At 39.6% G+C, this 26,500-nt stretch overlaps 1 protein-coding gene across 1 annotated transcript in view; it reads left to right on the top strand.

The window, feature by feature from the left end:
- The window catches only part of psmd2 (proteasome 26S subunit ubiquitin receptor, non-ATPase 2), a 74,798-nt gene that overhangs the window by 34,338 nt on the left and 13,960 nt on the right, over positions 1 to 26,500 (top strand). Inside the window, exons 8-16 of the mRNA XM_072255241.1 lie at positions 374 to 434; positions 6,771 to 6,917; positions 6,995 to 7,101; positions 10,103 to 10,230; positions 14,143 to 14,230; positions 14,636 to 14,798; positions 20,547 to 20,648; positions 24,310 to 24,455; positions 24,732 to 24,815. Coding sequence (XP_072111342.1) covers positions 374 to 434; positions 6,771 to 6,917; positions 6,995 to 7,101; positions 10,103 to 10,230; positions 14,143 to 14,230; positions 14,636 to 14,798; positions 20,547 to 20,648; positions 24,310 to 24,455; positions 24,732 to 24,815 — 1,026 coding nt within the window. The remainder of the gene's footprint in view (positions 1 to 373; positions 435 to 6,770; positions 6,918 to 6,994; positions 7,102 to 10,102; positions 10,231 to 14,142; positions 14,231 to 14,635; positions 14,799 to 20,546; positions 20,649 to 24,309; positions 24,456 to 24,731; positions 24,816 to 26,500) is intronic.

A 26,500-nucleotide genomic window follows, 5' to 3' on the forward strand; every position in this document is an offset into this window, starting at 1 on the left:
TTGAGAGGTTTCTGGTTATTATTCCTGCTAAGTCCTTCCATTTTTTCATTTACTGTGCAAAGAAAATGAGCAGAGACAGGGTACTTAGGTACATCTACTGATTAAAAGGCAAAATTGTGTTTTGGAGCAAATAGGAATTTTGCTCATAATCTTGTTATAGAAGTATGTAGATTCTTGGGTTAGGTTCTCCAGAGCTTTCTACATTTAACAGTCTCTATAGGGTATCCAGTGATATCGTTTATTTATATGCAATGAGGATGCTTATAATGTTAGCATTTTCTTCTGATGCTTGATGTAGTAAATAATTCATAGAGAAACTGAAGCTTTGCAATTTGAGGACTTGAAATTTAAGATAAATGTGTTCTCTCCCTAGTTGGACATTATGGAGCCTAAAGTTCCAGAGGATATTTACAAGACACATTTAGAAAACAACCGTAAGTGTCTGAACATTCATTTAAAATTTGGAATGATATATTGCTTCAGCTGTTTTAGGTTTGTACATTTACAGTGTATTAACACTGAGTTCAGATTGTATACCATATTTGTAAGAGTGAAACTGAAGTTTATTATGTCAGTTGCCTTTTTATTATATTCTGGTATAGCAACTTGCATTCAGTAGAAAATTCAGAATACATTTTAAGAATTGGCAACCAGTAGTTATAATTTCCATCTTCAAGTAAGATAGAATTAATTGTAGGCAATTACAAAATAGTTAAACTTAAACATTGGTAGCTGGAAAGATGCTAGAATCCCTAATAAAAAGACATCCATAGATCCCAGAGACAGAATATATTGAAAATACCACACATGACCTTGATAACAGAGGATTGGTTGCGAATTTTGAAGTTGGTTAACTCTTCTTCAATTTGTGCTAGTCACTCCCTAATTCAATTTAAAATTGTACATCGTTACTATTTGACAAAGGAGAGACTGTCTAAAATATTTCCTAATGTTGATAGTCAGTGTGATAGATTTAAAACTGAGACGGCTACATTAACACATCTGTTTTAGTCATATTCTGTATTGAAACAGTTTTGGAAATCTATTTTCTCTGTAATTTCTAAAGCTTTAAAAACTTATTTGAAACCTAATAAATTGACAGTTTTGTTCAGTATAATTCCTCAATATATTCACAGTATTTCCATATCAGACCAACATGTAATTGCATTTATCACATTATTGCCCAGAAGGGCTATTTTATTGAAATGGAAAGATGCCTCTGCTCCCACTTTGATACAGTGGTTCTCTCTGGTAATGTTATGTCTTAGTTTGGAGAAAATTAGAAGTCGAACTTTTGATCCTAGATTTGACTTTGAGAAAAGGTGGGGTTCTTTTGCCCGTTACTATCACTTGATTTGAGTTAATTAAGATGGTCCCCTTCTGATTCTTGTGTAATTGGATTTGGTTGGCAGATTGATGTTTTTTCTTTTAAGGAAGCTTGTATGGTGTATAGCTCCGGGGTTGTGCACCCAACGGGTTTTTTTTTCCTCGTTTTTTTTCGGTTAGTAGGGTTTTTTTTGTTTTAGTTAGTAGGAATTCCTTTTTCCAAAAGAAATTAGTTTTAACATTTTGTTTTTTCTTATTATTATTGGTATACTGTTTAGCTTGGTTAATCAGTTATTTGATAGTTTAACTCTAATTGTACATATTGATATGTTGATTTGACTACTTTAATATATTTATTGATTTTCAATAATAATCAATAAAAAGACTTAAAAATAAATAAATTTCTAGAAATAAATCCATGTCAAGGGCCAGTTAGTGGATTGAAAATGACTACAACTTGAAAAATGAAGCCTAGAAATTAAAACATCTTATTTAGTGAAACAACATGGTAACAGGCCCTTCCAACCTACACTGCCCAGTTACACATATATGACCAATTAATGTACTAACCTGTACTACTTTAGAACGTTGGGGGAAACTGGAGCACCCAGAGGAAACCAACCTGGAAAATGTAAAAAAAAAAAAATCCCTACAACTAGCCATGGAATTGAATCTGGGATGCTAGCACTGTAATAGCATTTCACTAATGGCTATGTTGTCATGCTTTGCCCAGTGGGAAATGGCGTTCTGCTGCTTTGTTTAAAATGTACATTGGTTTAAATGTACATTTATCAGAATTTACAAATGACACCAACCATTAGTTATATGGATAATGCACATCTAAGGGGGAAGTTAAACTTGATTATGCTGAGTACGAGGATGAATATTTAGTCCAATAATGTGAGGTGATTCATTTTGTGGACAGTTATGGGGACATGGTGCACAGGAACTGAGATCTGGAAGGATAGCTATATAAATCACCAACAACCATACCACATGAAAGCAAGTTTTCATATTATCTCTTCACTCCATGTGGTATCAAGTACAGCTGGAGTCACCAAATGCAACAAAAAAAAGACTGACCTTCTACAACATCACTATATCACTATATGGTGATGAAGACCTGTACTACTGAATGAGGCATGTCTGACCAAAACAATTTCTGTACAATTATAGTACACATCTGCTTAACAATCTGAAAAAGTAACCGGGTATGCGGTGTCCAAAAAAAAGATGAAGATTAATTTGATCTATTACCACTTTATTATCCTACTCTTGCTCATTAGCAGGGCATTGGAATCTGTCATCACTGTGCTGTCAAAAGATGCTTCCCGACTAATAATGTTCTCAAGCCTCCTCATCACTAGAACCACTCATTGCAGCAATTTAAGCAAGGAATAGTCAACAACAAAACTGTAAGCACAACATTTTACTACCTACAAAATCACAGTTAGCAAGCAGTCTGTGGTAATTTGTTGCTTGCATATTCTCTGGAATACAGCTTCCTGATTTAGAATTTTTTTAGACATTCCTTCAGCCATGCTCAGTCAAAATCATGGCTCCTAGAATAAGTGTAGAAGTGATCTTGCCAAAACTGAAAATATGCAGTCATCAAAATAATGAGCAGGATGAGATGTTTTTTGGAAAAGAGGACACCTAATAGGGTTTTTTATAAGATTTGTGGTGAGTGAATTGCATTAAATCCCAGTCAAGGGGGCACTGAGAATTTGTTGATGCAAGTGAAATTGAGCACTTGAAAAACAATAGAATAAAAATAACATGGGAAGAGGAAAGAGAGTTATGTGGTGTAATTACTAACATAGTCAAGTTGGCTTTTATTTGTGCTGCAGATTGACTCTCAGTCCCTTCCAAGTTAACCGTTATGCGGCTATCTCGAGCAAACAGTTAAACTTAGAAATAGTTCTTAACAAGTTCTCATTCATGCACAGTCTTAAAGTAGGAAGTTGAAAAGTCCAGGAGATTTCTTTACAGTCTTTACGGAGAGACTTTACTGCAGCAACAGTTCCTCCGAAGTAAGTGACGAATCTGTTGATCACAGTCACGAAGAAATAAAAAAACTGACCTTTTGGCTGGAGGGTGGACACTGCACAAAACTGTCCTGACCTTGCAGGGGTTTTAACTCAAACGTGCCTGACACAATTTCCCCAATGAAGATTAAAAAGGTCGATCATTCCCAAGAAGCTGAACGACATTAACTTTACCTGATCATTTGTTTCCCTACCTTGGTAAGGTCTTCACTCTCCAATAGTAGACTGTAAAGGTAAAACAAAGGTACAACAAACAAAAACTGGCAGCGATTGGCGAAACTGCCGGCAACAAAGTTTGCACCTTAAACTAGAAAGTAAAAACTGCGTCACACTTTGGCCGCTTCCTTAAATACTGCAGGGAACATGCCCTCATGTGACATAACATCACCCCATGGTCATGAGACAATTACATCATCCCACTGTCCCATGATCAAACTGTGGGCATGTAACAGGGTTTAATTCTGATGTTCTTTGTTAGGGGTACGACCTCCCCATGAGCATGCAGATTTCCTACAGGTGTTCCGGTTTCCTCCCTCATTCCAAAGACATCGGATTAGTAGGTTAATTGGTCTCATGGGTATAATTTGGCAGAGTGGCCTGTTACCATACTATATCTCTAAAAAATAAATACATACTTTGTTAAAGAACTTACTTGGACCTTCAAAAATTATTCATTTATACTTACATGGACATCAGTGATAATTGCAAAAATGTAAATGTAAGTAATGAATTTGACACATTTTAGAGCTTTGACTAAAAATGCCAAATGGATGCTGTTCTTATCTACTGTCTGACATCGGCATTCTTCCTTCAGTCATGGAATCATACATCACAGAAATGGTCCTCCAGCCCACCGCATCAAACTAACCTCCAGCCCATCTCCTCTCACGCTGGAAGCCAAGAAGCTACACATAAGCAAACATTTCCTTGCACAAGTTCCTCAGCATAAACATCACCAAGGATCTCACATGGTCTGTACATGCTGGCTGTGTGGTGAAAAAGGCACAACAGTGCCTCTTTCACCTCAGACAGTTGAAGAAGTTTGGTGTGGGCCCCCAAATCTTAAGCACTTCCTATAGGGGCAATTGAGAGCATCCTGGCTGGCTGCATCACTGTCTGGTATGGGAACTGTACTTCCCTCAATTTCAGGACTCTGCAGAGAGTGGTGCGGACAGCCCAGCACATCTGTAGATGTGAACTTCCCACCATTCAGGACATTTACAAAGACAGGTGTGTAAAAAGGGCTCGAAGGATCATTGGGGACCCAAGTCACCCCAACCACAAACTGTTCCAGCTGCTACCATCTGGGAAACTACCACAGCATAAAAGTCAGGACCAGCAGGCTCTAGGACGGTTTCTTCCACCAGGCTATCAGACTGCTGAACTCTTGCTAACACAACTGTATTTCTATGTTATATTGACTATCCTGTTGTACATACTATTTATTATAAATTACTATACATTGCATATTTAGATGCAGACGTAACATAAAGATTTTTACTCCTCATATATATGAAGGATGTAAGTAATAAAGTCAATTCAGTTCAAATTCAAATACCCAATAAGTGATCTGTTAGTCAAATTCATAATTTGTTTATTATCAAGTACCAAAATACAGTGAAAAGCTTTTAATTTCATGTTATTCAGAATGATTATTCCTTAAGTGTGCATCAGGGTAGCACAAAAGGGAAAAATGTAGAATATAATATTACAGTTAGAGAAACTGCAATGCAGATAGACAAATAATGTACAAGGCCGTGATGAGATAGATAAAGTGATCAAGAGATCATCTTTCAAACAGTGGGTTGAAGCTGTCCTTGAGCTTGGTTGTATATATTCTTAAGCTTTTTGCATCTTCTGCCCAGTGGGAGGGGAAAGAGAGAATGGCTAGTCTGGGGAAGCATAGATGGTCAACAGAGGAAGTAGAGATGCTGGTGTGATTTCTTGACTATGGCTTTCATGTGGCTGAACCAAAACAAATTCTTGGTGAAATTTATATCTGGAAATTCTCAACCATCTCTACCTTGGCACCATTAATAACGATAGGGCCATGTATGCTCTGTCTTTTTTCCTGAAGTTAATGACCAGCTCATTTGCTTTACTGATATTGAGGGAGAAATTGTTATCTTGATACCTATCTCCTGCCTGATCTCATTGTTTGAAATCAGGCCCACCGTAGTATTGTCATCTGCAAAGTTGTAAATGGACTTAGTACAAAATCTGGCCACATGGTCATGGGTGTCAGGGGCCCAGTATATAGGTGTCATGAGAATCAGGGGCCCAATACATAGCCTTCCAGGGCACCAGTGTTGATAGTAATTATGGAGAAGGTGTCTCAGCAATCCTTATTGATTGCACTCTTCCAGTTGCAGAGGGATGTGCTGAATAGTAGATCTGGGACTTTGAAGATGAGTTTGTATATGTGAGGTTTGTATAATTAACCAGACTCGAAGTAAAAATCTGACAATTACTTCTCTAAGTCTTCCCCCCGCGCCCCCCCCCAATTGGCTCCTTAAGTTTGTCAAAGATGGGGGAGATAGCGGAGATGAACTCCCACTACTGATTGAATGCTCTCAATGGCATGCATCTCAAATAGCCTCTGACAACCAAGTCCAACTCCTGTCTTCATGTTTGACTTAGCTACTAAGCTTGGTGCTTTCTACTGACAGAAGAAGGGACAAAGGTGAGTTACTGGTGCCTTAAAACCAGTCGCTTCAAGCAGAGTTGGCAGCTCATCTAGGAGACAGAAAACTCTGATCTCAAACCCCTGCTGCCTTACAGCTATATCCACTCATGGGAGGGCTTCAGGAGTAAACCCCAAGGGAAATTCTGGAGCTAGAGCCCCTAAAGCAGTTCTACTGGCAACTCTGGCGCCACTGATGTCAAACTGTATCAGTCTCTGCCATTCCTCTGAATTAATCAGTTGTGTGGAATTTGCTGCATGGGCAATAGCTTGCTCTCCGTATCAGTCCTGGCTTGCATATCATATAGACACTTAGGCCACAATATTCACGGTCAACACCTGACCAACAGAGGACCTGACTTTTCCCATTTTGCAGTAAAAGTTGAAATTGGGGCCAATGACAAATTGAAGATGCCACTAAAACATAATATAATATTTACATATGAAAGGTGTTCATTTGAGCAAGGCAAAAATCCCCACTTGTGGAGAAAATAGTCCCGGCGGGGGGGGGGGGGGGGGGCGCAGTGCAGAGGGAAGTAACAACAGGGAAAATACTAGAATATTTAAGTGTTATTAGTTACAACATATTAATGCGTTTAGTGATATTTAATGCAAGAATGTTGTGATGAGCTTAAAAAGTAAAATTGTTCTTGGAACTAAATTATACGTTTAATTATACTGCTTCAATTTTTTTTTTTTTGTTTAAATTGCAGGTTTTGGAAGCACTGGCTCCCAGATAGATTCTGCGCGAATGAATCTAGCTTCTTCATTTGTTAATGGTTTTGTGAATGCTGCATTTGGTCAAGATAAACTACTGACAGAAGATGGCAATAAATGGCTTTATAAAAACAAAGACCATGGTGAGTATATCCAGACAGGTGTTGAAATGCAACAGATGATCTGAGCTTTTTCATTGATCTGTTATGTCTGTTGCCAGGCATGCTAAGTGCTGCAGCATCGTTGGGAATGATACTACTTTGGGATGTTGATGGGGGACTGACACAGATTGACAAGTATTTGTATTCATCGGAGGATTATATTAAGGTGAGTCAATTGACGTATATGCTTAAACTTATTTTATTCAGTATCGAGTAGAAGTGACTGCCTCGGATATCATGTCATGGCTATGTAAGTGAAGACATTGAGGGTTCGGGGGTGGGAGAGCCTGCACACCGAGTACCACCTAACAAATTCAGTAAACAGTGCAGGCAGTTGCTAGTTCTCAAATATGAATTTACTTCATGTTACCTTTCCCCAGTAAATATTTTAAGAGGTAATGTTAGGTTAGATTAGATTAGATTAGATTATGAGAACACACGGTCCTCTTTTATTGTCATTTAGAAATGCATACATGCATTAAGAAATGATACAATGTTTCTCCGGAGTGATATCACAGGAAACAGGACAAACCAAAGACTAACACTGACAGAACCACATAATTATATAGTTACAGCAGTCCAAAGCAATACCATAATTTGATGAAGAACAAACCATGGGCACGGTAAATAAAGCCTCAAAAGTCCCCGAGTCCCCGATAGCAGGCAGCAAAAGGGAGAAACTCCCTGCCATAAACCTCCAGGCACCGTCAACTTGCCGATGCCTTGGAAGCAGCCAACACTGAGTCCATCCGTCCGAATACTTCGAGCTTCCTACCAGCCTCTCCGATACAGCCTCCCAAGCTCCATCCTCTGCCGAGCGTCTTCAACCTCGCCCCGGCCGCTGAAACATGGAAAGCTGAGGATCTTGGGGCCTTCTGCTCTGGAGATTCAGGTTACCACACAGTAGCAGCGGCAGTGAAGCAGGCATTTCAGAAGCTTCCCAGATGTTCCTCCATACTCTCACATTCGTGTCCATCAAATCAGAATTGTGCATGGCCCCCTACTTGACAGATAACAGACATCACCACCGAACTGGCCGCGTGCGCTGCAGTCGCGTCGCCACCTTCTCCTTCTCCATGTTGATGCCATGGTTACCATTTTAGTTTACTTATCTAATTATTGATTGATTGCTGCTAATTGAATTGATTCCCCAGAAACCTGGTAACATTCCTAGTGTCCAGTCCGTCACTATGCTTTAGTATTGACGGCAGACACTCATCCGTGTAGTGCTGTCCAGCTCTTCTACAGACAAACTGCCTCCTGTTTGAGTTGCTTTTTGAGTTGCTCTTCCATGAAGACCATTTCTGGTAAGACTTCTCTGGTGTACTTGGTTTCAGTGAGTTCAGAGCTGCTGCTACTTCTGATTTAGAAGGGATGTCAGTTTAATGTATCTCTCATATGCTGCACTCTGTTTCCGTGGTGTTTCTGGTCCTCAATGTTGCCTGTTTCTTTATGCTTCTTCAGAAGAGTTTGGATGGCACATCTTGAAACTCCTGTCAGCTGTGAAATTTCTGCTTGGGAGATGATGCAGGATGACCACCCTGTGTCTTGTGGTTGTGCTCACTCTTGCCATGTGTAAGAATAGGTGATTTGAAGTTTAAACAGGCACATCAGTTTGGTTGTCCTTTGCTCAGTTTGATTACTTCTATACCTGTTTCTATTTCATTTCTTAATCAGTTTAGTTTATTCAGCTTATTATGTCATTGATCATTAATATTCCTTTGTTATGCTTGTTGAATCGTGTACTGGGGGTATATATCTACAAAGTAATTAAACTGTTATTTGGAAAAGTGGTCTGTTAATATGTTACTTTCTTTAACGAAATACAAAAATGCCTCAACATTTAATTTTTTGGAAAAGGAATGTTTTAGGAAATCTAAAATTTGCTATTTTCTACTGACACATGAATGCAGAACACATGAAAAAAAAATCTAAAACAAAACGTATATAAAAATCTGAGATGCCTAAGACTTTTGCACAGTACTGGATATATTTTATTTGAGTATCTGGAAGAGGATGTTATTGGATAAATTTTGGCGAGTTTGAGCGTTAGAAGGTATTATCACTTAGAAAATTTTAACAGTATAGTAGCTAAGACTTTCTTTAAAATAGATGGAATGTTAGCGTGCTACTGCAGATGAATAGGTCTGTAGATTTTTTTTACTGGCATTTTGGATCAAGCTTCATTTCAGATCATTTTTGTCTGGAGTTCTCTGACACCAGACATAATATTTTAAGACATTATTTTAAGCCAGATCTGTCCAATGCAATAAGTGGTTATCAGTTGGAATATTTCACCTATAATCTGTTGAAATAATCACTTTACAGAAGAAAAGAAAAAAGCTATACAGGTTGCGTACCACTTATCCAAAAATCCAAAATCTGAAAGCCTCTAGAAATCCAGTGTATTTTTTGAGCACTGACATGAGGTCACAAATGGAAAATTTCACAAGGCACTGGGAAGGTTTCCAGGCAATGCATAGGTCTCTGCGCACCACAGACAGTTCTGAGAAGTGACTTCACATATGTAATGAACAGAAATTAATGAAATATAGAAAAACACTGCATAAAGTGAAAAATGAGATCTCAATTTTGTACTGAAAGAGTGGATTCTTTAGTGTTGCAGTGAACATATGCCGCTTTACAGTATGCTGGTTATGAAACAAAGATCTATCATGAATAAGCAATTGAAGGTAACCGAATATTCAGCAGGCTGGTTGCAGAAATTTAAGAAAAGACTCAGCATTAAATTTTTAAAGATTTGTGGTGATAAAGCATCTGCTGATCACGAAGCAGCAGAAGAATTCATTGAGTTTGCCAAGATTGTTGCTGATGAAAATCTAACACCAGAACAAGTCTACAATACTGATTGTTTTTATACCTTATATAAAGCCTTAAAAAGTCAGACAGTTATAGTGTACTGTAACCTTTTAATTAAAAAAACATCGTAGGTGGAGGCTGAAAGCCTAAGTTGTTTGGCGATCCCAAGCTATCAAATTATATATTCCAAAATACTTCTAGCCTCAAGCATTTCAGATAAAGGGTACTCAACCTGTACTTCTGTCACATTTTCAAGCAGAATAAACAAAGAGGCCTGACTGAGTGTGGTTTTGCAATGTATCCATCTGATCAAACTGCTAGTCATCAATTTACATTTCTTTCCCTAGTCTGGTGCCTTGCTAGCATGTGGTATTGTAAATTCTGGTGTCCGGAATGAGTGTGATCCAGCTCTTGCTCTTCTCTCAGATTATGTCCTGCATAGCAGTAATACAATGAGAATTGGAGCCATCTTTGGGTAAGTGTTGTATTTATTAGGGCACAGAAAATAATTCTCAACTGCCACTAGTTAATGCACTGCATGCCTGATTTTTCTTTTGCTTACCCTAAAATGCTGAATTTGGAGTTGTCCTAATACCATTTTCAGCATTCTGTAAATTTAATGTGCTCCACCATTTCATGATAGCTGATCCATTTTCCCTCTCCTGCCTTTCCCTGTACCCCTTCTTGGACTCCACAGCTGCCTTTGGCAAAGAATTCCACAGATTTACCACTCTCTGGCTGAAGAAATTCCTTCTCATCTCCATTCTAAAAGGATGCCCCTCTATTTTGAGGCCGTGCCCTCTGGTCTTGGACACTCCCACCACAGCAAACATACTTTCCACATCCATTCTATCAAGACCTTTCACCATTCGATAGGTTTCAGTTAGGTCACCCCTCATTCTTCTAAATTCCAGTGAATACAGGCCAGAGCCATCAATATGCCAAGTGAGGCCTCACCAGTGTTTTATGAAGTCTTAACATTACATCCTTACTTTTATACTCTAGTCTTCTTGAAATGAGTGCTAACATTGCATTTGTCTTCCTCACCACAGACTCAACCTGCAAATTCACCTTTATGGAATCCTACACAGGGACTCCCAAATCCCTTTGCACGTCAGATTTTTGTATTTTCTCTCCATTTAGAAAATAGTCAACCCTTTTATTTCTCCTACTAAAGTGCATGGCCATACGTTTACTGACAATGTATTCCAACTGCAGCTACTTTTCCCATTCTCCTAATCTCTTTATCCTTCTGTAGCCTCCCTATTTCCTCAAAACATATCTTCATATCATCTACAAACTTTGCAACAAAGCCATCAATTCTATTATTCAAATCATTGACATACAATGTGAAGAATTGGTCCCAACATAAACCCCTGTGTAACACCACTGGACACTGGCAGCCAACCAGAAAAGGCTCCCTTTATTCCCGCTTTTTGCCTCCTGACAGTTAGCCACTGCATCCATGCTAGAATCTTTCCAGTAATACCATGGCCTCAAAGCTTGTTAAGCAGCCTAATGTGGCACCATGTCAAAGGCCATCTGAAAATCCAAGTACACAACATCAACTGATTCTCCTTTGTCTATCCTGCTTGTTATTTCTTCAAAGAATTCCAACGGATTTGTCAGGCAAGATCTCCCCTTGAGGAAATCAGGCTGACTATGGCCTATTTTATCATGTGCCTCCAAGTACCCCAAAACCACGTCCTTAACAATCGATTCCAACATCATCCCAATCACTGAGGTCAGACTAACTGGCCTATAATTTCCTTTCTTCTGTCTCTCTCCCTTCTTGAAGAGTGAGTGCCATTTGCAATTTTCCAGTCTTCCGGAACCATTCCAGAATCTAGTGATTCTTGAAAGATCAATTCTTTCAGTTTCCTAAGAACCTTCTCTCTAATAATGGTAACTTGTGACACCTGGAACTTCCACCATACTGCTAGTGTCTTATTCATCATACTTATTCACTTCATCCACCATTTCCTTGTCCCCTGTTACTACCTCTCCAGTATTGTTTTCCAGCAGTCCGATATCCAGTCTTGCCTCTCTTTTACACTTCATGTATCTAAAGAACTTTTCTTATCCTCTTTAATGTTATTGGCTGGCTAGCTTTCGTATTTCATCTTTACATTAATGACTTTTTAGTTGCCTTCTGTTGGTATTTAAAAGCTTCCCAGTCCCCTAACTTCCTACTAATTTTTGCTGTATTATGTGGTAGATATATTTTGAACTGTGGCAGAGAAATAATAAAAAAATATTTCTTTTGATCAAGCTCTATTTGTATGCGCTTCCTTTACAAAGACAGCATTTTGGAAATATAACACTTCATAATTAAATCATTTATTGAATATATTTTCCGGTGATCCAGTTGGTAGCACCCAAATGGAATATTTGAGTGACAATAGGATAACTAAAATCATAAATAAAGCATCTAAAATTAAACAGCCACATATGTGCATGACTGGCCTTAGCAAATTGAAATTTCCCTGAAACTGGAATGACTCAGATTTTTGTAGTGTTTTAACATTGCCTTACTATAATTAACGTAGTATTTTTGAGAGATTTTTTTAATGAAATTATTCAGTTCTGCGAATAGAAACTGCATCACTCCTATCTCTATTTTTGTCATGTTCCCTCAATTTTTACATAACTGAACTTAGGTTTTTATTAAATTTATAATGTTCATGTATTATTTTCCCTCTCTTGTGTTCTGTTTCCATTTTAGAGATGTGACCCATGTTCTTAAAGTAATTACTGTAGAAAAAGGCTTGTTTACCAGTCAGATTTTTTTTTTAATTTTTGGAGCAAGGTCAATCTTTGACTTCTTCACATGTGCCAATAATTGCTCTGCAAGGTTATTAGCGGCGGGATATTCCTAATGGGTACAACCATTTCTGCAAGCCCAAGTAGAAAATATTTCAGTCTTTGCAAGCTCCTTGTTAATGCTCAGCTTGCATCCTCTACATCTGAAGGCTATTGTGTAAGGCTATGTCAGGTTTATTGTAGTGTCTTAGTAGCATGCTATTCTGGCTTTATTTGGAAATTCCAGTGCTGCCATTGCTGTATACAATTTGTGGGTGGTGTTGAACCTTGCCAGTGGTAGTTTGATGTTCTGAGGTGACCACAGTGTGTCGTCTCTGATACAACACACTGGATGCTATCTGTGCCACTTGCTCAGAAGCTGCATTTCCTCGACAATGTCTGTGAAGGTAGCTTGTGAAACTTTATACATGTTTTATTTTGGCTTTGGGGCAGAGTTGTCCTTAACAGAGAACACTAGAGCCACTCAGCAGCACAGGCTAATACTGTGGATGAAGAAGCAATTAACATTTCAGGCTGTGAGACTTTTATCAGAAAAGGGTAAAAGCAAGTTAATTTAAGTAGCAGAGAAGGGAATGGGCGATGATTGGAGGAACAAAGGGAATATTTCCGAGACTGATACTTTCTTTGTATAGTTTGGCCTCCTAGACATGCCGTACCTTTAATCTGATTTAAACTGCTCCACAAGTGCCACATTTTCACCCTTTCACAGATATTCCCTTTGTTCAACCCATCCTCCTATCCCATCTGCTCTGTGACCTAAACTAACTTTTTTCCTCTTTACTAATTTTAATGAAAGGTCCTGATTCTGAAATGTTAACTAGTTCTCTTTCCATACTGACCATAGTGTTTTCAGTATTTTCTGCTTTTATTTAAGACTTTCAGCACCCCACCGGTCTCACTCCCTCTCACTCACACACAGCCCGAGTGAAACGCAGTGTTCCACTTCAAATCTGGGACGCCACGGTCGCACTGAATGTCAGAGGTACCGGGAATATCGGGTTTTATTGGAGAAGTTCCCCCAGAAAACTCAGTCAGACCCGCAGCGGGAATCAATATATACTTTAGTACCTCAACTCTCACATGCTTGACGCTGCCTAGTGTTGTGATTGGGTAAAGCTCTTTGCGTAAAGCCCTCACTGAGCAGGCCATATCTGTTGCTAGTTGTCAAACAGAGGTGCAGCAGAGTCAGAAAAAGTCATAAGTAACACCAACCATCCCATTCAGAAAGACTTGGCAAAACCATCACAGAAGAGTTTAAACCCTCATGGTCCTGTGAGAAGTAGCTACCATCTACAGGTTGCACCCAAAACTCAAATAAGTACTTCACTAACCACCATGAAGCTCTGTAATGTGGAGCCCATTTGGTCACTGCCAATACACTGCTGTCAACAGAATCCACCGAGGACTATCTGGTGACTGCACAATTGGAATGTGCTTCGTGAGCCGAAGTACTGAAATGTACTAAACTGCAGAATACATAATTATTAAGGTTTACTCTTTCAGAAGAGTTATCATTTGTGTAAGTTGCATCATTGTATAATTTCTACAACTTTATGGTTTGCAGGCTTGGGCTTGCTTATGCAGGATCCAATCGGGAAGATGTATTGGCTCTTTTGCTTCCTGTGATTCAAGATTCTAAATCTAGCATGGAGGTATGGTAAAAGCAATTCCCAGTATTGAAAACCTGAGATATTATTTAATTGACTGTGACTGACTAAATGTATTTGAAATAATGCTACGTTGGACGGGGCTAGTTGATCCATTCAGCTATAATTTAAGTACACTCTCATTGCTATTTTGGTTTGACCTAGTTATTGAATATTAGTTTTTGATAGATGGCAGAGTGACTTTGATTCTGCCATTACTAAAGGAGGAAATTCAAGGGCTTACAACAAATGGCAATTGTGGGCTTTAATAATGTGTTGAAACTTAGCATGTATTATTGAACTAGTTTTTTGACTTCCTGCCCTCTTCCAGTTTAAAAATTAAATTAAATGATTGAAACTTTAATATTTTGATCAGTTGTCTCATTATTTGATTTGAATTATAATTTCTAGGTAATAGGTGTGACTGCTTTGGCATGTGGAATGATTGCAGTGGGCTCTTGCAATAAGGCTGTCAATACCAGCATCAAGGAAGCTATAACGAAAAAATCTGAGCAAGAGTTGAAAGACACTTATGCAAGGTGGCTGCCATTAGGCCTAGGTCTCAACCACTTAGGTAAGAATATCTATTGTGGCAAAGCAAGTACTAATTGAACGTTACTATTTCATAGCATTTTGGATTTCACAAAAAAAAGGTCCTTTCAATGTTGCATTTGCAGATAATAATGTTGCAGAGTAATTGATTTCTAAATTTTAGTGAATTTTACTAACTCAAGCCGTTATAACATAAAGATTGTCAAGGTTTTTGATCAGTGCTCTGCTTAATTAATTGATCTAACCTAGAATAATTCTTTCCATTTTTCAAGGGTGAAATTCATTTTCAGTTCTTGATTTTTATCCATTAAGTATTCTGAGTTCTCAAGTTTTAGATATTGTATGCTTCTCATGGCTTGTTGGAAACTGAAGAGTTCACATTTTAGCGACATGCGCTACTAATTTGGAGAGAAAGCAAAAGGGGAAATTTGCACTTGTACTATAAATTTCATTTGTTTTGAACGTATTGAACTTTATTACCTTTAAGGTGAAAGACTGTTTTAAACCTACAGATTCATCAGGTAGTAATGCAAGATTTTGAGGAAGTAAGGGAGAAGCATTTTGAACAATGAAATATTTTACTGCAAAGGTACAGAAAATTGTCAACTTAAAGGTTGCATTTAGTATGTGCTTTTCATGGGATGTTTTGAAATATTACCAAAGTGGTGAATTTTCAGTCATTACCTTTTTTTATCAGAAATGTTATAAGAACATAAGATATAGCAGATAAAAACAGATTTCAGTAAAGTTAAATTTAAGAATACAGACTTAGCTATTTAGAAGAAAATAGGTAGGTAGTAGTTGAGATCTACAAACTACATTTCACAGCACAAGTGTGTTTGTATTAGAGGACAGAACATTAACTGATGTAGAGTAATTTTGCAGAAAAAAATTAGACTAAAATGTGTAATTGCAAATTAACATGTTGCAATGATTTTTAGTATTTTAGAATTAAATTCTGCATCCCTCTTTTCCTTACCTACCACTCCATCAGCCTCTGCATCCAACACATTATCCTCTGCAGCTTCTGTTTTTTCCAAAGGCAGGGGTTCCCAACCTTTTGCACACCGCGGACTGGTTTAATATTGACAATATTCTTGCGGGCCAGCCGGCAGGGTGGGGGGTGTTCAAGTTCAACAGTGGGCGTGACAGGGAATAAGGAGAGGTGCAGCTGACTCATATCGTTTCATGTCGCCAAATCATATCATTTCTCTGCCGCCCAGTGGTTGGGGGCCACTGTCCAAAGGGACCCTCCACTAAACATACCTTTACATTCCCTACCCCCTCCCCTTTCTGCAGGGATTGCTCATTCCACAATTCCCTTGTCCGTTATTCCCTCCTCACTAATCACTAGTCTCCCTCCAGGCACTTATCCTAAGTAGTCTAAGTGCTACACCTGCCCATGCACCTCTGCCCTTGCCTCCATTCAGAGCTCCAAACAGTCCTTCCAGTTGAGGCAAAATATCACCAGCGAATCCGGTGGGACTATCTATAGTGCCTGGTGCTCCCGATGCGGCCTCCTCTACATCAGTGAGACCCATCGTAAGTTGGTGGGCCACTTCATGGAGCACCTCCGCACCATCTGCCACAAGCGGGACTTCCCGGTGGCCAAACTTTTAATTCTGATTCCCACTTCTGTTCCGACATGTCGATCCATGGCCTCCTTTTGTGCCAAGATGAGGCCATTGTCAGGATGGAGGAGCAACATCTTGTATTCCGTCTGGGTATCCCCTAACCTGATGGTATGAATTTCAATTTCTCCTTCAGGTGAACAAGATTTCTCCCCTTCCTCCCCTCCTCTATTTTCTACTCTGACCTTTTTCCTACTTCTCACCTGCCTATTACTTCCCCCAGGTCCCTTCCTCCTTCCCTTTTTCCTATTGTCCACTCTCCTCTCTGACCAGATGCTTTATTCTGCAGCCCTTGACCTTTCTACCCACCGGGCTTTACCTTTTACCTTCCAGCTAGCCTCTTTCCTCATCCCCCTACCTTGTAATGCAGGCATCTTTCCCCCTTCCCTCTCAGTCCTGAAGCAGGATCTCAGCCCAAAACATCAACTATTTACTTTTTTCTATCGATGTTGCCTGACTTGCTGAGTTCCTCCACCATTTTGTGTGTGTTACTTTGGATTTCCAGCATCTGCAGATTTCTCGTGTTTGTGATTCTACACATAGTTAAAATTATATAGTTGATTACAGAAAACCTTTGATCAGAAAATGGTAATGATGGATAGTTTAATCCAACAGATGTTAAGTACATCAAACTCAGTAGTTCACTAGGGAGATAGATAAAGAAATCTAAACAGTTGAGGATACGACCTGATACAAGAATGGAAACCAGAGTAGGCTTTCCAATCCCTCATACAAGTTTTGATAATCATAAAATATTTTAGTGCAGTGTTATTTTCCTGCAGTAACCTAATATCCTGTGATTCCATTTATCAGATTTCTTTTTCAGTCTCTGAATTGAATTTACTCAGTGTTTACATGTAGCCCATTTAGATGGGGAATACCAATGATTTTTTTTCATCTATCCTGAATGGTTGTCCCTTAGTCTGAGACTGTGTGTGAACCTTTGTTCAAGATCTGCAAGAATTTTGCAGACCTTAAATAAGGTGTCCTTTCATTTCTTTAATTCTTAACTCGAGGAAAGGCCTGCTCTGCTAATCTTGCCTTGTATTTCAAATTACAATCCCAAGAATAAATCTGGTTCTTTTACTGTACTCCTGTGAGCTTGCTTGGTGAGGCAGGTGGCTAGACACCCTGCAGGACGAAAAACAAGACCTGTCAAAGGGCGAATGAAGCCTCTCATAGGGTCAATGGTCATCTGGCACAGGAGTCCCCAACCTTTTTTGCACTGCGGACCGGATTAATATTGACAATATTCTTGTGGACCGGCTGACCGGGGGGTGGGGGGGGGCGGCGGGTAGGGTTGCCAAGGGACGAGTAGCAGTCAAATATGTTGTGTTTACCCCAAGAAAGACTACCATGACCATGAAGCCTTGCGTGGGCACCAGTGCGCATGCGTGTATGTGCTGATTTCTTTTCCCTACAAATCGTTTTTGGCGATTCTGTTCGTGGGGGGGGTGTTAATCACAACTGGAATATAGGTGATAAGTGGCTAATACACTCAATTTTGTTTCTAAAAGGGTTTATCTAATGAATTTAATATTAAACACATTGTGCATATTTTCCTCGCATGAATATAGTGATAATTATCAGGGGAGTTTGAAGTAGGGGGCCGTGCACAGTCCTGATTTGATGGAGACAGATGTGAGAGCATAGCGGAACATCTGGAAAACTTCAGAAATGTCTGCTTTGCCTCCGCTGCTACTGTGTGGTAACCGGAATCTCTGGAGCTGAAGGCCCCGAAATCCTCGGCTTTTCATGTTTCAGCGGCCGGGGAGAGGTCGATGGCACTCGGGAGGCTGCATCGGAGAGGCTGCTTGGAAACTCAGAGTTTTCAGACGGTTGGACTCAGGGTCGGCTGTGGTCGGCTGCTTCCAAGGTATCGGCAAGTTGACGGTGCCTGGAGGTTTATGGCAGGGAGTTTCTCCCTTTTGCCGCTGCTATTGGGGACTCGGGAGTCGTTCAACTCGGGACTTTGAGACTTTTTTTTACTGGGCCTATGGACTGTTCTTCATCAAATTATGGTATTGCTTTGCACTACTGTAACTATATGTTATAATTATGTGGTTTTGTCAGTGTTAGTCTTTGATCTGTCTTGTTTTCTGTGATATCACGCCGGAGAAACATTGTATCATTTCTTAATGCATGTATGCGTTTCTAAATGACAATAAAAGGGCACTGAGTGTTCTCATAATCTAATCTAATCTTAAGTGTTGAATGAACTTCCAGTAGAAGTGGTAGAGGCAGGTTTGATATTATCATTTAAAGAAAAATTGGATAGGTATATGGACAGGAAAGGATTGGAGGGGTATGGGCTGAGTGCAGGTCGGTGGGACTAGGTGAGAGTAGCGTTCGGCACAGACTGGAAGGGCCGAGATGGCCTGTTTCCGTGCTGTAATTGTTATATGGTTATATAAGTCAATAGCATCATAACATTTTAAGTAACGTTTGGATATTAAACACACAGCGCATATTTTCCCCGTATGAACATATAAAATCATTGCAACACACCAATATCGCTGAATCAGTGGGAGCTCTGGGCTTGTTTCCCTGCAACAAGACGGTGCCATCGCGGGGTGATTGGAGACAGCGGTACTCAAAGGGAGTTCCTTATGTCCAGTCTATTCCACAATTTGGTTTTCGTTGCATTCATTGCAGAGATATGTTGGAAATGGAAGCAACGTTTTCAGTGCTTTCGTGGCTATCTCAGGATATTTAGCCTTAACTTTGATCCAGAATGCTGGCAGAAATGTTACGTCAAACATACTTTTCAGCCCACCATCATTTGCAAGCTCGAGGAGTTGATCTCCTTCCTGCACTGACATGGATGACGCATGCGTAGTGACCTCGCGTGCGTTCAAGCTCAACAGTGGGTGTGACAGGGAATGAGGAAAGGTGCAGCTGACTCATATCACCAAATCATATCGTTACCTTGGTTGGGGACTGCTGATCTAGCAAACACATGCCATGAAGCACGGAAAGGGCATCCCTTGCATCGAAGCTTGGTCTGGCCATTCACTGCAACAGAACATCCCCCAGCTGACTTGGACCCCACCATGCCGCTGGATCCAGGAGGGGATGTCGAGAGGGTGGGTCTGGACCTGTGCAACCCCCTACTCACCTAAAATCCACTCACGCACAGGCTGTTCCTTTCTGAGGAGTGGGGTACCACCCCACTAACTGACTGAAAGGAACTATCATCATCCTATGGGATGGATAGCCAGAGAGAGAGAGAGAGAGAGAAAATATATTCTTCCTTGGTTGGAGGTTCAGAGTCAACCAACAAATATTCTAGGTACTTCAACTTCAAAATGAGTGCCCTATTTTTTCCACATTATATTCCATCTACATGTTCTCACCATTTTCCTAACATATACTCCTGATAACTCTGTCATCCTCCTCAGATCCCACACCACTACCCATTCTTAAACCAAAAAGCTGGTAACATAGCACAGAACCCTGTTGTAGATTCCTCTTGCAAAGAAATAATAACTCTGCACTGGTCAGGATCCCAGCCTGAAAATTACCTGCTTATCCTATTTTCTGTTTTCTGTATAAGGAAGAATGCAAAAAAAAAAGTCAATTCTATTAGAGCAACGTAAATTATGGGATGATAGAATAAAAATGCAGTTATCAAAGTTACATAGGATGAATACAATCAGACTTCCTCGTATTTGAGTCTAGAATGAGAGATCATAAGGACAATTAAATGTGAGAGCTTTATAACATCGGGAGGAAGCATCTTTTAAAGTTGTGTTCTTCGTTCCAGGATTAAGGATCAAAGCAGAGACAAATCAGTAACTGAGATTTGATGGGAGGGGTTACTTAAACTGGTATAGAATGGATGTACTACTTTACAGTGAGGATCACTATGGTGTGGACCAGTTGAGTCAAATGCTCTTATGCTGTAACTTGTGTATATTCCTGCATTTCTAACGTTTTTCATTGAGGGTTAATGAAGATACTTGCCAAATACAGAAAATTATCTTTACCCTTTTAAAATATGATCACACAGTGTGTACTATGCTTTGTTTCTGGTTTGCTCATTTCACATTAGTAGCTTTTTTTTATACACAGACAAAAATGGTAAACACAAAGCCGTTTCTTTGAAAGAATTGATGTTATGTATTTCTGATTTGCAGGAAAAGGAGAGGCCATCGAGGTAATTTTGGCTGATCTAGAAGTGGTTTCCGAGCCTTTCCGTAGCTTTGCCAATACTTTGATTGATGTCTGTGCCTATGCAGGTTAGTCGGGGTACAAATCCAACCAATTTAATTAACTGACGATCTTTCTGACTGGAATCAGATCTTGGGAAACATATTTTCATTTACACTTCTTAACAGAATATAGTTTCATTATCTGAAAATAGAAATTGCACTGTTATACTAAGTTTTTCCAATTCCAATCTTGTTTTTTGATCTATCTTTGCATTATATAGTGGAGGTTTCCTTAACAACTTGGTTCATTTTAAAGGCTAGTCTATTTAGATGCATACTTGCCATATGTACTCAAACCCTATCATCGTTGTGTTTTTATCTTAATGGTATCAAAGCACCAGGTTGGATTATCTTTCATGATGCTGACCTATTTATATCAGCCATCCTTTCTGGATTGCAACTCTTTCCCTGTACAAGAAGCATAACATCCATTTTAGTTGAAAGAAAGATTGTAATCCAAAGTTCAAAGTAAATTTATTAACAAAAAGTAAATTTATTAACAAAATACATATACGCCACCATATACAACCCTGCGATACATTTTCTTGCGGGTGTACACAGTAAATCCAAGAAACACAATAGAATCAATGAAAGACCGCACCCAACAGGCTGGACAAACAACCAATGTGCAAAAGACACCAAACTGTAAATATGAAAGAGAAAAATATAAAAATAAATAGCGAAGCAATAAATATCAAGAACATGAGATGAAGAGTCCTTGAAAGTGAGTCCATAGGTTGTGGGAACATTATAGTGATGGGGCAAGTAAAGTTACCCCTCTGTTTCAAGAGCCTGGTGATTGAGGGGTAATAACTGTTCCCAAAACTGGTGGTGTGGGTCCTGAGGCTTCTGTACCATCTTTCTGATAGCAGCAGCATGAAGAGTGAGTGAGGGTGGTGAGGGTCCTTACGGTAGGTGCTGCTTTCCTGTGACAATGTTCTGTGAAGATGTGCTTAGTAGTGGGGAGGGCTTTACCTGTGATGGGCTGGGCTGTATCCACTACTTTTTGTAGGCTTTTCTGTTCAAGTATTGGTGTTTCCATACCAGGCTGTAATGCAATCAGTCAATAATCTCTCCTCCACCACACATCTATAGAAGTTTGTCAGAGTTATAGGTGTTACGCCAAGTCTTCACAAATTCCCAAGGAAGTCGAGGCGCTGTTTTGCTGGCTTCATAATTGCACTTGGTTGCTGGATCAGGACAGGTCCTCTGAAATGATAACATTGAGAATTTAAAGTTGCTGAACCTCTTCACCTCTTCACCTCTGATACCCCAATGAGGACTGGTTCATGGACCTCAGATTCCTCCTCCTGGAGTCAATAATTAGCTCCTTCGTCTTGCTTACATTGAGTGAGAGGTTGTTGTGACACCACTCAGCCAGATTTTAAAATCTCCTTCCAGTATGCCGATTCATCACTAACTTTGATATACCCAATGACAGTGGTGCCATCAGCAAACTTAACTATGACATTAGAGCTGTGCTTAGCATCGCAATCATAAGTATGAATTGGGTAGAGCAGGGAGCTAAGCACACAACCTTCTGATGCACCTGTGCTGATTAAAGTCGTGGCGGAGATGTTGTTGCCAATCTGAACTGACTGGGTAAGTGAGGAAGTCGAGGATCCAATTGCCAACGTTTTGAAGCTTATTAAATAGTTTTGAGAGGATGATGGTAATACCTAGCTGTAGTTGATAAAGAGCATCCTGGTATGTGCATCTTTGCTGTCCACATATTTCAGGATAGAGTGAAGAGCCAATGAAATGGCATCAGCTGTTGACCTGTTGTTCCGGTAGGCAAATCAGAGTGGATCCAAGTCACTTCTCAGGCAGGATTTGATATGTTTCAACTCCAGCCTCTCAAAGCAATTTATCACAGTGATATAAGTGCTACTGGACAATAGTCATTGAGGCAGATTACCACTAAGGCACCAGTATAATTGTAGCCTGCTTGAAGCAAATGAGCATCTCAGATTGCCAAAGCTAGAGGTTAAGGATATCAGTGAACACTCCAGCCAGCTGATCAGTACATGTCTTTATTACTCAGCTAGGTACTAGGTACCCCATCTGGGCCAGATACTTTCCATGGGTTCACTCTCCTGAAAGATGCTGTCACATTGATCTTGGACTGAAATCACAGGGTTGTTGGGGGTTGTAGAAATTCACGAAGGTTCCTCTCCCTGTTTCAATGGTCAAAGCGAGCATAGAAGGCATTGAACTCATCTAGGAGTGAAGCCTTGTTGTCACCTATGTCGCTTGGTTTCACTTTGTAAGAGGTAATGGTATTCAACCCTGCCACAGGTGTCGAGCATCCCCCACTGATTCAAGTTTGGTCCTGAATTGTTGTTTTGACGTGAGATTAAACTTGAGAGCTTTATAACATTGGGAGGAAGCATCTTTTAAAGTTGTGTTCTTCGAGATGGCTTTCTGGAGGTCATTCCTGGACCTTTTGTATCTTACTTGGTTCCCAGACCTGAATGCCACTGATCTAGCCCTCTGCAGATTACAAAAATTGCATGGTTTATTCAGGGCTTCTGACTGGGAAGATTGATTTTGTGGGGACACACTCATCCACAACTTTTTCAATAAAAGTCCATGACAACCGTGATGTATTCATTCAGATCCTCTGAGTCCTTGAACGTGGTTGAGTCCACTGACTTGAAGCAATTCCATATCCACTCTTCTGCCTCCTGCAACTTTCTCTTTGCTGTCCTTATCTCTGGAGCCTTGCTCTTTAGCCTTCGCCTGCATGCAGGAAGGAAGAACAGCCAAGTGATCAGATTTTCCAAAAATGAGGACTCAACATGGAATGGTAGGCTTTTACCCAGCTGAGGTTAAAGGGTTAAAGAGAGGAAGCATGTGTGCTTGCTATAAGGCCTCCCCTTCCTCCCTAAATTCAATGACATAGTTGGATGTCCTCAGCCTTCCTAGGAATGATGACCGCATTTCCCATTTATTCCCTCTAGTTTATCCCTCAACTCAAAGTTCAGGCTGTTGACCAGTTCATGCATTTCTATCTTCACTTCTGCTTATATTTAATTGATATGGTGACCACACATTTTGTAATTGTAGAGCAAGAAAAATATTAAACTAGCAAGGCAAAAATGCAGCATGATAGGTGGACAGTTTAGACAAGGTAAATTTAGTGCAGCGCCATTTTTTTTCACATAGGAAATGATCCATCAGTGCATGCATTGATTTTGCATTCATTGTGACATAGAACAGAATATCTCAGGAACAATCTATTTGGTGCCAACCATATTGCCAATAAATTCCATTTACCTGCATGTGGTCTGTATTCCAACATTTCCTGCTTGTTTATGTGCCAGTCTGAATGCCACTTAAATATTGTTATCATACCTAATTCTACCACCACCTCTAGCAGCACTTTCCAAGCACCAACCACTCTGTTTTCAGAAAAAAACCTTTAAATCTCCTTTTCTCTTCTTTTCTCTTCTCGCCTTAAATCTATATCCTCCAGTATTTAAAATTTCTATAACAGGGACAACTATCTTTTTCATCCTATCTAAGTTCCTCATACTTAATCAAATGTAAGCATGAGAACTGTTCTGCCTACTATTTTTGTTACGTAGGTGTACAAAATTATAGGAAGGGAGGGAATTTAGAAAATCTTTATAGCAATTTGTGGGCTGTATTAAATATTTTGTTTGTTCACCTTAAAATTCTACAGGCTCTGGTAATGTACTGAAAGTCCAGCAGTTACTTCACATTTGCAGTGAGCATTTTGATTCAAAAGAGAAGGAAGATGATAAGGACAAAAAGAAAGAGAAAGATAAGGACAAAAAGGAAAATGCTGCAGATATGGGAGCACATCAGGTATTGTGTAGTGGCAGAACATATTAATCTAATTGAAAATGTAACTACAATCAGCATCCTAAAGTTTCGTAGTACATGATGAAATTCCACAATGAGTCAGCTATTGTGTTGAAACTGAAAATTGCTGAATTATTAATCCAGCTTATAGTTTTAATTGTGTATGAAAATAGTAGAAAAATGTATTGAAAAGATTATGGTTGAGTTGTATCTTAATGACCTTGGTGATCAGAATAAACAATAACCTCATGTAAATATTTGTAATTCTTTCTTTTTAAGGGGGTGGCAGTGCTTGGTATTGCTTTAATTGCCATGGGAGAAGAGATTGGAGCAGAAATGGCTCTGCGTACATTTGGCCATCTCGTAAGTTCTACAATAAGTTTGATAAATGCTGGTTTAGAAATTTGCATTTTGAAACCATGTCTTAAGTCTTAATTTACAAGGAGAAACTCCCACCATTAAGTATTGAACAGAACTCCATATTTATATTAAATACATTTTTTTACTTCTTTAAACTGTTGAGACATGTAGTACTTTGACTAACTTCATGGGCTTGCTTACATTATCTCTCTTTCATAAACGGCCAGCAGAACTACTGTATCACTCTTACATGAAGGTGGAATTCCCACACTTTTACTCAGCTAATAGTTGGTCCAAAAATGCAACTACATTCTCTACTGGATTCCACATAGAGTTCAGTTTTATTTTAAAATTGCCTGGGGAAAGAAGAATAAATGCAAGCTAAGTTATATTACTAATTAATTATTATTTAGTATTGATTTAAATATCTAATAATATAACACAAAAGATTCTGCAGATGCTGGAAATCATGAGCAACAAGTGAGTGTTGCTAATATTGTAACATTTCATCCAGTGTTTTTTAACTTTTGCTTGATTTTTGAATGTTTGTGAATGTTAGCAATGGTGTTTTGATGCTCAGTAAGCATTGTGCATGCACCAGAAGCATTTCAGTAGCTGTCTTGTGAATTTTACTCAGCAAGGCTTATAGAACATAGAATAGTACAGCCCATTACAGGCCCTTTAGCCCACAATGTTGTGCCGATCCTCAAACCCTGCCTCCCATATAACCCCCACCTTAAATTCCTCCATATACCTGTCTAGTAGTCTGTTAAACTTCACTAGTATATCTGCCTCCACCACTGACTCAGGCAGTGTGTTCCACGCACCAACCACTCTCTGAGTAAAAAACCTTCCTCTAATATCCCCCTTGAACTTCCCACCTCTTACCTTAAAGCCATGTCCTCTTGTATTGAGCAGTGGTGCCCTGGGGAAGTGGTACTGGCTATCCACTCTATCTATTCCTTTTATTATCTTGTACACCTCTATCATGTCTCCTCTCATCCTCCTCCTCCTCTCCAAAGAGTAAAGCCCTAGCTCCCTTAATCTCTGATCATAATGCATACTTTCTAAACCAGGCAGCATCCTGGTAAATCTCCTCTGTACCCTTTCCAATGCTTCCTCATCCTTCCTATAGTGAGGCGACCAGAACTGGACACACTACTCCAAGTGTGGCCGAACCAGAGTTTTATAGAGCTGCATCATTACATCACGACTCTTAAACTCTATCCCTCGACTTATGAAAACTAACACCCCATAAGCTTTCTTAACTACCCTATCTACCTGTGAGGCAACTTTCAGGGATCTGTGGACATGTACCCCCAGATCCCTCTGCTCCTCCACACTACCAAGTATCCTGCCATTTACTTTGTAGATTGTACTTTGTACAAGGCTTACATTGCTCTGAACAGTACCTATCCAATGGAAGATGGATTCTTAATGAAATGTGAGGCATTCATCCAATCCATTTCTCAGTACCATCACCTCACCTCTACTGCCATTTCCAACACTATGTAAGAGAATTATTTTGAGACATTTGGATGAACTTGAGCAATTGGTCAGGCTAAGGTCTTGGCATTTGTTGTCAGGCCAATGCCGTCCAACCCATCTTCACTTGCCTTTTTTTAATAGTTCATTCAAGATGCCCATTCAGCCTATTTTGTGTATGCCAACCATTATGCCTGTCTACA

This window comes from Mobula birostris, chromosome 4, assembly GCF_030028105.1.
Source record: "Mobula birostris isolate sMobBir1 chromosome 4, sMobBir1.hap1, whole genome shotgun sequence".
Taxonomy (NCBI): Eukaryota; Metazoa; Chordata; class Chondrichthyes; order Myliobatiformes; family Myliobatidae; genus Mobula; species Mobula birostris.